This window comes from Eumetopias jubatus, unplaced genomic scaffold, assembly GCF_037043125.1.
Source record: "Eumetopias jubatus isolate StellerSeaLion01/CBP00866 unplaced genomic scaffold, mEumJub1_p1.0 scaffold_2, whole genome shotgun sequence".
NCBI lineage: Eukaryota > Metazoa > Chordata > Mammalia > Carnivora > Otariidae > Eumetopias > Eumetopias jubatus.
This window is the reverse complement of record NW_028274808.1, coordinates 109,687,523-109,700,495: the sequence shown is the minus strand read 5'-3', so window position 1 is coordinate 109,700,495 and position 12,973 is coordinate 109,687,523. Positions and strand designations below refer to the sequence as shown.

At 35.9% G+C, this 12,973-nt stretch overlaps 1 protein-coding gene across 2 annotated transcripts in view; it reads left to right on the top strand.

The window, feature by feature from the left end:
- Positions 1-12,973, top strand: part of ANK2 (ankyrin 2) — a 318,287-nt gene that overhangs the window by 70,203 nt on the left and 235,111 nt on the right. Inside the window, exon 1 of one of the 2 annotated variants that reach the window (XM_088021067.1) lies at positions 64-192. The exons of the other annotated variant lie outside the window; for it this stretch is intronic. Coding sequence (XP_087877193.1) covers positions 64-192 — 129 coding nt within the window. Of the gene's footprint in view, positions 1-63; positions 193-12,973 lie in introns of those variants that run through there. 2 annotated transcript variants of the gene reach the window in all.

Sequence of the window (12,973 nt, the reverse complement as noted above, 5' to 3'; positions counted from 1 at the left end):
CCTGGCTTGCTGGGGAGTGGAAACTGAGCCGCGGTAGCTGCTTCTGCTGATTTTCTCTGCAAAATGGCTCACGCTGCTGCTTCTATTAAAAAAGTTCGAGAGGCTGAACTGGATGAAAAGGAAAAAAACCTTGAGAGAGAGAGAAAAAAACAACGGAAAATCCCCAGGGAACGTATGGAACGGAAAAGAAAGGTATGAGGAGCATCCCTTTAACCCCTTCCCTCTGAGGCTCTGTGTAGAACCATCCAGCCTCAGAACTGGCAACTTCATCTTCCCTTCCCTCCATCATTCCCCTGCACCATTTCCAAGCTCAGTTTGCAGCCTATAGCTCCTGTCCAAATTTGCTGCATTGGGAGGAGATGCCTGAGCAGGGCAAATTTCCTTCGCTTTAAGCACGCAAAGCCTTCCCTTCGTTTTTCTTACTCAATCTCAGAGCCAGGTGCTTTATTCCTCCAAGTAACTCCGAACACTTGTCATAGTAGAAGGAAAGGGCTGATTTATGGTTAGAAGGTTATTTTCCCCTTCTTGTTCCTCATCTCTACTACTAGATCTTTAGCACTGCGCCTTCTCACTGACTGTATATTCGATGTAGATCTCTGATTAAGAATAAACCGTATGTTTTATTTACTCTCCCCCCCTTCTGAAGGTTGACACTGTACTATGTGAAACTGCACTAAGAATATTGGTGCAGTGAGCTGTGTCCCTGCATCTTTAAAATTTTAATTCATTTATTTTCTGCTTTCCATCATTAATCTTATGATTTTCTCTACTGACTGTAGCAATTAGGTGAAAAGAGCAAGGCTAAATAATGGGAAGAAACATTGATTCCCTTTACATTAAACTATAGACTTGTCTCTTTCTGTCTTTTAAAATATTCTTTTTTTTTAAATGGAAATAATCTTACAGCCTGCTGGAACTGAAATATTTCTTTAGCCAGGGGTCCGGTTCTGTAGGGGAAGGAGATCTCTGGAAATGCCTTAATTAACAAAGTAGGTCACCGAATAATTTCAGAATGTGATAAATGGCATATTACATTAGCAAAGCATAAAAATAGTGATTTGTACACAAGCTGTTGTTAAACATAACTCCGGGGCTGGGGGTGCACTGCGGATCCAGATGCTCAATAAACCATATGCTCAATGCCTTTTTTTCCCTTCCTCAGTAATAGGTATGTTTACCTTTCCATTTTGGGGATGTTATCTTTGCCTCATTTTTGGAAAGACACTTGAGGACCCACATTGAATTGAGATCTTACTACATGGAGATTCATCCCATGTCAGTTTTACTACTTATTTCACCACTGGTTAGCTTAAGTGACTATTATTAGGCAACATAATTAAGTAAAATTAGCAGTATAGTATAGTTTCCCTTCTGGGGGAAAACTTTAATGTTGCTTGTCTGAGCTTTAGAAGGCCTTATTTCAAGGATGCAGTCATTCTTTTTTATAATATCAAAAGTATTATTGACCCTTTTTGTGGGAGTCGGCTTCCTTCTTGACAACTACTACAGTCTGTTTCTAATCCTCTAAGTGGAACATTGCTACATAAAGCAATTTCCTATGATTATATCTTTTTTATCTTATGTTCTCCCAAGCATAGTGTGTTACTTCCTGGTCAAGAGTGTTTGTTCAGCCTTCAGTTGTGACCTAGTAACTTTGCGTAGCTAGAGTACCATGCATTCACCTAGAAAATTTCTCAGTCTCACTCTGGTTTCTTTCTGTATCTGGTTCATTTTCCCCCTTTTCTATACTTTATTAAAACTGAAAGACTACATCAGTAAAATGGAGAAGTGCCAAGAGTTGTTTATAATCTCAGTTGCTTGGATGCTGCATTGCTTTAGCTTGAATCCAACACGGTGGGCAAGATCATTGGTTAATAATGCGGTCACAGGACAGGATTGTCTGATCTTCACATCTCGGTGATACCATTAAGCTAGAACCAAAGAAAATTGTGGGAATAAAGGCATAGCTGTCATTTGTTCTTGTTCTTATCCCTGCTCTCTTTTTTTTTTAAGCATACCAACCCAACCTTTTCCCTTTTCTACTGCAGATGCTTGTGGTATTATATGAGTATTTATTTACACAGCACGACAAATATTTGCTAAAAGAGTGGCTGAGATTTTTACCTGTGTCAGATTAATTTTTTAGCTTCCCACCCATAACTACTTGAGCCAGTTCTAAAATTTGGTCTGAGAGAAGAAAAATTGACCTCATTATTATTCTTTAAGGTATAGAGAATGGTAGTTCATAAAGAAATGAGAAAAGGGTAGTTACCTATTGGTGGCACTCTGGAACACCATCTCCAGAAAGTAATCTAAGAATTATACTTTGTTTCCTGTTGCCGTTTTATTATTTTTTATTTTTTTATTTTTTTATTTTTTAAAGATTTTATTTATTTATTTTGACAGAGAGAGAGAAAGAGACAGCGAGAGAGGGAACCCAAGCCGGGGCGGGGGTGAGGGGGAGGAGTGGGAGAGGGAGAAGCAGGCTTCCTGCGGAGCGGGGAGCCCGATGCGGGGCTCGATCCCAGGACCCTGGGATCATGACCTGAGCCGAAGGCAGACGCTTAACGACTGAGCCACCCAGGCGCCCCTGCTGTTGCCATTTTATAACTATAAAGAAATGCATCATTTGTAGTGATGATTAAAAGTATCACTTACATATCCATTTGTAAAGTATCTTGCTAATGAACCTGTTTTCTTGCAAAATTCAGATGAGACCTGCTCCAATGCAAACAAGAGCCAGCGATGGAGCTTGAAAAAAATAAATAAGCTGATTTTGAAAAGATTTTGACTGAAGTATAAATTACTAAGTATTAAATCAATTAGGCTGCCTCATATTTGGATCTCATTTTAAGAATCCTTTGTAACCTTGCTGTTGATTAAAAGAATCTTTGCATTATTATTTTGTAGTCCATAAAACATTTTAAATAAATTTTAATTACTGTAAACTTGAAACACATTGCATGCCTAGCTATAAGCCCTTTACCACGTGGTCAGTTGGTCTGGTTTTGTAAAATGGCTATATTTGTATAGTAGGAGACCTAGTTTCAACTTCATTATTGGCAGAATTTATCTTAGAATAAAAATGTTCAGGCTTTGAGCTATATAGCCTGGATAGCTAATATTTAAATATAATATGTACCAAATGTATCTTGTATATGTGTCATACTATGATAGAGCTAGAATAAAACTGGCCTTTAAGCAAAGGGACCAAGATTAAGATTAGTTGAAACAAACTAACATTTATTTGCTCAAAAAAATACATTGACATTCTAGGTTTTTATAGGAATAAGGATATTCCTCTTCTAATTATTAGCTTATATTAACTTGAGTCATTTCATTGTATGTCCAACTGTCTTATTTCTACACTAGAATCTGAGAATTTTAGACTTGAGAAGGATGCCAAAAGGCATGATTTCTCACAAACTTCTAAGACTTAGTTGTAGGAAGTGACTTTGAGTATAATATTCTCTCTACAATCACATATTTTTTTTTTAATTTGGAAAAACATAATTTCAGATAATCTGCAAAAAAAAAACCCAAAAACAATTCCATCCTTGAAATAATGCATATACTTAAATAATCTTTCTCATTTAAACTTATGATAACCAGCTATTTTCAAACAATAGATATTTTTTCCATGTCTCAGCATGGACAAACCATTCTCCAATTCATCATAGTGTCTACAACACTCACTGAAATCGTATGTCATAAGAGGCAATTTGTATGACTAGTTCTCAGCATTGTAATGCTTAAGAAGTTCGTCCTTTTTATTTTAATTTATACTATTCAAAAAGCCAGAGTTTATGATTCCCATAAAAATTGTAAGATAAGGGCACCTGGGTGGCTCAGTCATTAAGCATCTGCCTTTGGCTTAGGTTCATGATCCCGGGGTCCTGGGATGGAGCCCCACGTCCAGCTCCCTGCTCCGCGGGAAGCCTGCTTCTCCCTCTCCCTCTCCCACTCCCCCTGCTTGTGTTCCCTCTCTCGCTGTCTCTTTCTCTCTCTCTCTGTCAAAATAAATTAATAAATTCTTTAATAAAAAAATAAAATTAAAAAAATTGTAAGATAATATTTATTGAGTACCAATGTGGCCCTGTGTCTGGTACTTTACACACATTGTACTATTTAATCCTGAGACAGGTCTATACATTAGGGATTATTTCTCGCCATTTTACAAATAAGGAAACTGAGACTCAGGCTTACGGAACTTGCTTAATCATATGCAAATATTATGTGGCAGAGTTGGGATTTGAACCCAGGCTCCAAAGTTCATTGGGAAAAGAGGTAATGATTTCTTGGTCTTGTACCTACACTGAATGTAGGGTATAAGTAAATCATTTAATTTGTCAATTTCTTCATCTTCAAAATACCTTCCTACAACTGAAAGGAATTTAATTACCGTGAGAATAAGTTAAATGACATGTTTGAGAAGAAACTATAAATTTAAGTTTATGATTCTATCATGAATAGCTAGAATTCTATCTAGAATCAAGATATTTCATGAAATTTCTTGGAAAATCACCTATTAAAAGTCAACATTTGCTCCTTAGATTATAGCAGTTGATGTCAATGATAGACTATGTTATGTTATTCTTTTTTACAATTTTATCAGGACTTCAAAATGTATTTGCATATTCACATTTATTAAACTGACACAGAAAGGTGATTTTGTAGGGGATCACGTAGAAAGCAAACTTTTTTCCAAGTCCTTTTTATTGAATTTCATAGAGAAAGGTCTGATCAGTTCTTTGCTTTTATTTTTTTATGTAGATAATTTTTATCTTGAAGGGAACAAGACTCACTGCTTCTAGGGTAACCTCTGGGAACCTGCTCCCCCACCCCCCAACCACCACTATATTCTCCTTGTCCACATGGTTATTAAGTTGATGACAATGAGAATACTTGTTCAGTATATACAATGCACTTATCACCAAGTCGTAAGGGTACATAGAGGGATGGATACTTTTTAAAGTTACTAATTAGTGTACTTTATTAAAATGGAAGAATGTTATTTGCAAGTGTGGAGAGGAATGTATTCTATAACTTTTGAATTGCATTATAAGAATGAGTTGTAAATGAACATTGAAGATAATGGGTGACTGTGCCATTCCCTGGTGGTTTGTGGGTGAACTCTGCTGTGTAGGAGGAAGGTGACTAGCCCAGTCATCCTTTCTCTCCTTGAGTCTTCTGCTAGGCACTCAGCAGCCTGATTCCAAATGGAAGGCCAACTCTGAGAGCAATGATACTTAGCTAAGACCGAAGTACACAAAGATTTCTGGGCACCAAACCAAATATAATGTGATTAAAAATACAATGACAACATAACAGTGTGGTCTTGTATAATGTATTACATGCTAGAACTATTCAGCGATGGCAAATCCCAATAACATTTTTAAGGGACAAAGGCAGAAGAAGAGGGAGAGAGAGAATCTTAAGCAGGCTCCACGCCTAGCACGGAGCCCAATGCGGGGCTTGATCTCACAACCCTGAGATCATGACCTGAGCTGAAATCAGGAGTCAGACGCTTAACTGACTGAGCCACCCATGTGCCTCCCCAATAACATTTTTTAGGACTTACATCAAACTGTCTTTATATAAATTCTTATAATCCCTTCATCAATATATCAGTACTAACAGAAACCACACTAACATAAGGTAGATTGGTGAGGTCTTAAGCTTTATCTAGACATTTCCTATTCTTATGTCCTAATGTCTACTCATAAATAAAAACTTAAAACTTTTGCTGATTTGATTTCCCATTTGAGTCTAAATAAATATGTTCAGGTATATCTATTTACATGTGGAGGCTTCTATGGAATCAAGATTTTTTTAAACACTTTTTTCTTCTGTCACACTCCTATTCCCATTCTTAGTTGAATTCACAAACCCTATCTTGGCTAGAACAATTATCTTCATATAAATGGCATGCACTCTTAATGATATTCTTTGCCAGCACCGTATGTCTGGGTTTTTATTAGTTTTAATTGTAAAGAACCTCTTTCAACCATTGAGTGGGTGACGACTAGCTTAGGGTGACTTTGTGGGATTGTGGCAAAAATAGTCGCAATTATATGGCTTGAGATAAGTGTTTAAGAAGACTGTTAAAAGACACAATCTTAATGTAAAGAAGCTAGTATGAGTGAGTTTAATTTATTTATGGTATCTAAAAACTTTAAACACAACCCAATGTAATTTTTCCCTTCTTGTTAACATTAATCTGAGTTCAGACAAATGTTTTTGTCTTGAAAAAAATCAGAATTAATTCATTGGTGATATTTAATATCTAACTTTTAATTTGATAAGTTACCTCATTCATCAATAATGATATTTCCAGCACATTTTGACATCATAAAGAATACTGACAACATTTTGTAGAAGTATTGTAGGAGACAGTGAAAATACAGGGAAGTTAAGCATTCTACTCACAGATTTAATGATCTTTTTGTGTTTACATTTTCCATTATGTCACCCTTTTTCATTTGTATTTCTCAAAATAATTTCTTCCGCACGTAAAAATACTTTTATTCTCAGTGACAGGGACATGTATACATTAAAATAAAGGATAGTACAAAGAAAGCAATTCCCAAATTTTGAAGTTCTACATAAATTGCCAGTGGAATCATCAGCTATTTGAGTGTGACCCTTTTTCTCCAGAAATGACTCATAATTTCAAATGTGTACAGTATTGTGGAAAATCTCATCAGAGTGATCTAGCTTCATCCCAGTTATAATAAATCAGAATCTTGGGGTAGACTAAGAGAGAAAGGAAACTGTAATCTATATATTTTTAAAGCTCCCCTGGTGATTCCTCCCAGAATTGGAATCCACTGGAATAAATATTTCTATCACCACCCCCCCAGCCCCAACTCTTACTCTGCCCCATCTTTGAATTTGGAACAATAACAAATTTACTTTTAATAATCAGTATAACTCTAAATTGCCATTGAGAAAAATTTTTCCCTTTGTTAAGAGTAGGCACCCTGGCAACCTTTTGAAAGTCTAATGAGACTAATTGGTGTATATAATAACCAATTAATTCTGAGCATAGAGAGGAAGAACCAAGCGTTTAAGAGCTAAGTTGTAAAGCTTCATGATGTGTATGACCATCTCTGCCTGAAATAGAGTAATCTTCAGGAATTAGTTTTAATTGTAAAGAACCTCTTTCAACCATTGAGTGGGTGACGACTAGCTTAGGGTGACTTTGTGGGATTGTGTGAGGAGGCTTGTGTGTTTCTGAGTTCTACGTTAAGTAAGCTCAAAGAAAATCAGAGTTATATCAGCTAGGTTTTTGAAGGAAGGCCACTAAAATGTGATTTAAAAGTTATCTCTTAAACAGATATTGCTATTTTGAATAAACTCAAGCAAATGTCCTAGGGATTTAATTGGTAACTTAGCAGCCTTGGCGTCCTCAAACCTTTAGAGATGTCAACACTTCTGGAACTCCTCATGCGAGTCAACAGCTACTTTTTCTTTGGTGTACTGACTTTGATAGGTTTCCTGTATCTTTTCAAAAGTCATATACATTGGCATGAATGTAAGGGAGGAAAAAGGAATGAGCAACCCATAGAGGAATTATCTCCCTTAATTCTTCAGATATTTCTATTAATATTTCTAATTCATCAACTTCTTACAGTGCCAGGTTTTTTGTTTGTTTCTTTCTTACGTGTTTGTTTTTTCCATGAATATTTTACCAACCGCTTTCTCACTCTCTTCCCGGTTCACCAAAGCTGCTGCCAGGGCAATTCCCCACCAGTTTGTACGGAATTCTGGAGTGGACTTTTTAGCATACACAGTTGGAGTTACTGCTTCCGTTTCCCCTTTATCTTTCCCATTAGGGCTTCACTGTAATTCAACCTAGCCTTTTTCTAGAGGAGTTCCCTTATTGTATATCATTACTATGCTGCTTATGTCATGGGGAGCATCTCAATAGTAGTATTAAAGAAGAGAAATATCAGGGTATAAAAATTATTATAAATGTATCAACCTAGTCTTTATTCAGTTGGGAATAATAGTGTTATTTCACATTAATAATTTTACATTAATATATATTTCTTAGCTTTTATATATTTTGCATAAAGACCTGTTAATTACCCATTTTAACTCACTTGTTTATAGTCTGTCTAAAACAGGGTGGAAATCTGGGGTACCCGAATGGCCCCGTTGGTTAAGCTTCCAACTCGGTTCTGGCTCAGGTCGTGGTCTCAGGTTGTGATCTCAGGGTAGAGAGATGGAGCCCCACATAGGCTTCTGAGCTCAGCAGGAAGTCTGCTTCTCTCCCTCGCCCTCTCCCTCTGCCCCTCCCCCTGCCTGTGTGCATGTGCCTGCACACGTGCTCTCTCTCTCTCTCTCTTTCTCTTTCTCTCGAATAAATAAGTCTAAAAAAGAAAAACAAAAACAAGGCAGAGATCTGGACTGACAATGTCCTCTCTTTTTATGTATCTGTATGGGAATAATGATGGTTTTCCCAGATGTCTATATTTCCGGGGAGTTATTTAAGCTCTAGTGTAAATTTGAAAAATTATATTAACATTACAAACATGAACTCTGAGAATCTACATTAGCTATATTGTGAATACAAAGATCACATATTACTTTTGTGTTTGAAACCAAGTGTAGCTGTCAACGCTTTCAAGACGTTAAGCACAATTAGAAGTAGATGTAGGATGTAAATCTATAAAGAATAGGCAACATACCAGAAAGGTGTTTACTAACTTAATAAGTGATATTTATGCAGAATTACCAGATACTTCTAAAGCTCATAAAGGCAAGTTTAGGTGACCTGTGTTTAATTCTATCTACTAACTGTGATGTTAGGTAAACAATTGACCTTAGTTTTCACAGCTATAAAATGATGAGGACTTGGGATGTATTAGAATTCTTTCTGTTCTTGTATGTCTTTGCCTCTTTTCATTTTTATAAATGATTGAGGTACTCAGGGGAATCTCCAAGTTTTTCTTTATTAAATAGGAATTTTTTTTGAGCTCATACTATGTCCAAGACACAGTGCCTTCAACCAAGGGATTCTCAGACCACCTGGGATAATAGGTGCCTTCACACATAACAAGAATAAAATGTTATTTGTGCCATTAAGTTGGATTGGAGATTGTCTATTATATATATATATATATATGTTTTCTTTAATAGGTCTTGTGTTTATAAGTTCTTATCTGGCAGAAGAAATAATGGAAGGAAATAGTTCCTGTTGTGGTACTTGAAATTTTCTGGAAGTTGTTAAGGCAGGATATATATGAAATGAAGTAATCTTATGAAACTGTGTGGTCGTTTTTCTTTTGTATTTCAGATGCTGATTTGAGTCACTTTGCAGAAAAGTTTATTGTGGTTCCTTTATTTTCTGTGAATCCTCTGTATACTTATAATACCATGACTTACAAATCCACAGAGCAATATTATCATGTGACAAAGATATAATGGCAGTCATGATCGCTGCCTTTGAACTGCAGGGTGCTATGATGAACCAGAGCCCATTGTAAACACTTAAACCTCAGCAGTTCACACACCATTCAACTGTACAGCTCAGTGAAAATAAGACACTGCCTGAGTTCTTCCAGGAGTAGAAGTACAAACTTCCTCCTTATTTACGGTTCCTGCCTCAAACTGGGCCAGAATGCTTATTTAAACCATGTCACATTCTGAAACAACTGAAACCAATAAAGTGTAAGTGGAACAGGTTACCTGGAAACAGTAACTCCTTTGAGAGTAGAGGTCACTTGGGAAATGAGAAACTTTTGTTCAGGGTGGTCACCTACAAAACACGGGGCTTCAGTGTGGGCTCTGAGGGACAGGAATCCAAGACTGGGTGTTGGGGGGGGAGAAAAAAAGACATCTGTGCAAGCACAGGTTGTCCTTACTGGGGAGAAGACAGATGACAAAGGACCAAGTGGCAGATGCCGACTCTCTGGCTACAAACATTTTATCAAATTGTATAAGGGCCTTTTATATAACATAAAACACTCATACTCAGTCATTTAACACAAAAAGCAATATTTCAGAACTTCTGGCTTTTCTGCTAGAAAACAGCACTGGAGAGATAGAAGAAGAATTCTAATATGAGAAATATTTTGCCATGGAAGGAAGCTTGATAACTGAGATGCACTTTAGTCACTGCACTTGGCCTTCTCACATGATCCTTCTGGGTTATGTATTCCGTAGTGAGTTGTATAAGAGCTTATGAAACAATTTAGTGACCCCAATTATCTTGAAAATTCTATAAAATTCGATTAGTCAAGAAACTCAGATAATTACGCTTTCTAGTTTTGATTACATTTTCCACTTAGAGTCAACCAGAAGCTCTTTCAAATTATACTTGTTTGGTTCTCTTCCTTCTTATGTTGGATAAAAAAAATTATCATGCTTCCTTTTTCATCATTCATCTCCTCTATTTCCGAGGCAAATTTGATGTATACAACATGTGTAATATAATGCAGGATACTGCAGTCCTTTGGATCAAAAATTATTAAATAAATAACTAGTATGAGCTAAATTTTAGGTTAAGAGTTGAGTTAAAGAGTATTTTTTTTTTCTCAAGCAATTTCTTTTCTAAATAGGTATTTAAGGTTAACGTCAATGGGGACAAAGTAGAGGACAGTGCTAGATCAGATGCTATAGCTTTTTGTTTTTATAGAGGTTGGGGACTTCAAGCTGGGCCTTGGGAAGATAGTTAAGGTTGGTTTACCTGAAGGGAACATCTGAGTACACGCACAGGAGTTGATGAACAGCCTGGCATGACATGACCAGAGTGGCAGGGCTGGATAAGAGTTGGTAGATAGTTGGAAATAATGCTGACTGCACAGGAAGGAAGAGGTAATTGAACTCAACAATGCAAAAAAGAAGAAAAAAAGAAAAGAAAGAAACTATAGAAGGTCATATGATAATGTAAGATTATGAGGAGGAAGTGGAGGTCACCCAGGAGCCTGTAAAGTAATCCAAGAGAGATGAACAGGGCAGGATTAGAAGAGTTGCACAGGAAAATCAGTGGGGAGGTAAACAGGATGGATATTAGCACTCAGCTGGGAATAGTGAAAAAAAAAAGAGGAAAATAAACATAATTTAAGATTACACATTTCAATGATATTTAAAAGATGGTGGTGTCATTGACAGAAACAGGAAAAGTTCAAGCACAACTCAGGAGGAAAATAAAACTGCATTGCTTTCTATATGGTGAATTTGAAATGGTGGCAAGATGATGTCTGTCATACTTAAATACAGGAAATTTATATATAAAAGGCCAAAAAATAAAAATGTTATCTTTCTGGTTTGGTATAGTGGAAGAAGTATGAAATGTAGAGTCAGAATATACTGCTCAGCTCTACCGCATTCTGGTGATCTGATCCTCAAATTGGTTTTCTTTTCGGTCAGTCTGGGTTAATAATAATGAACTCTAATAATTAAGAATATGTATATCACAGAGTAGTTGTCAGGACTAAAATGAAACAATGTTTTTGAAAACACTGTGCTCAATGATATTATTCATTATTATATTACCGAGTTTCCCCACTTTTTTATGTGGGAGAAGGAGAAACGGAAATATACTTACCTCTCAAAGGATTAAAAATGTCCATGAGAGCATCAGTATAAACTCATTGCTTTTAATATATATATGTATACATAAAAGGGAAATGTATATAGATGTGTGTTGTGTCTGTACATACATATGTTTCCCTAGCTCTGTCCACTGGGAGGGTCTGGCAACAATCATGCCTCGGTAGTGATGAGCATATGTCACCCAGATTTTTTCTAAATACCATTTTCCAATGGAAGGAACCAGAAACTTCCTGGAGGAAATGGCCGATTCAAGAAAATAAGTGCTCAGAAAATGATAGGGCGTGCCCACATGAAGGAGCTCCCAATGACCTACTATAGAGAAACTTGAGCAACAAAATAATAATGAAAGTAAGGCATTATAACTCATAGAATAAAATAAATACGTATGAGTTCTTACTAACAGAAATAAATGATTGAATAAATGAATAAGTAGGGAGAAGGAAAAGCTTTTTCTTCTAGTAGAATTCCGCTTAACAAATCTGGGAGAAATCATGTAAATTTTAACTAATAAAAAGGTCAGGAATCTAGTCTATTTGATAGTTCAAACTGTCAAAAGTTCTATTAGTGAATTATTTTTAACTACAGAATTCAATAAAAATTAACTGATTGTGTCTAAGTCATCACAGAAGGAAAAATTTAAGAGACACAGTCACCTTGTATAGTTTAGAATAGCTTTCGCTCTCTCTTGAACTCCCAGACGCATTCAGAAAAAGAGATTGTTATGTTATTTTCAGTGATTTATTTTAAAGACAATGGAATTATAAATGCAAAACAGGATTATTTTGGGTTTTTAAAAAAATGTATTTCTGCAGGGTTTTGCATAAATTGCTGTTTTAGGAAATGGTACATGTAAAGAACTTCTGTATAGTATATTGAATGATATAACCAAAATTATCAGAACAGTATTTTGTTTGTGATAATTTTTTTCCAAATATCTGAAGTTGGTCTTTATAAATCCCATGTCTGCACCCTTGACATAGATGATGTTGACACTGATGCAGTGTTTTACTTATTTTTCATTTTATTCCTGAATTCTTTTTGAGTAAAACTATTATTTGAAAGATCATTTTTTTGGTAATGAGTGGAAGTGTATTTGTTTATTTGCTGGTGATATTAAATATGTAATATATAAAATTACATTGACAACTAACATTTGTTTAGCATTTTCCATCTTCCTACTGGTGTGGAAGATTTCATTTTACTTAGTTTGAATTACTTGGATAGTTGTCTTACTTCTTTGCTTCTTTTTTGTAACTAAGCCACACCATAAATCTTTACAGGAACCTGTGTAATATGCTGCTTCTGCTGCAGTGCGGATAATGTATGACCAAGTTATCCTTTTCACTTTGGCTGTGAGAATTAACTTTGTTTTATTTACCATACTTGATTCTCTAATAATTTTCATGAG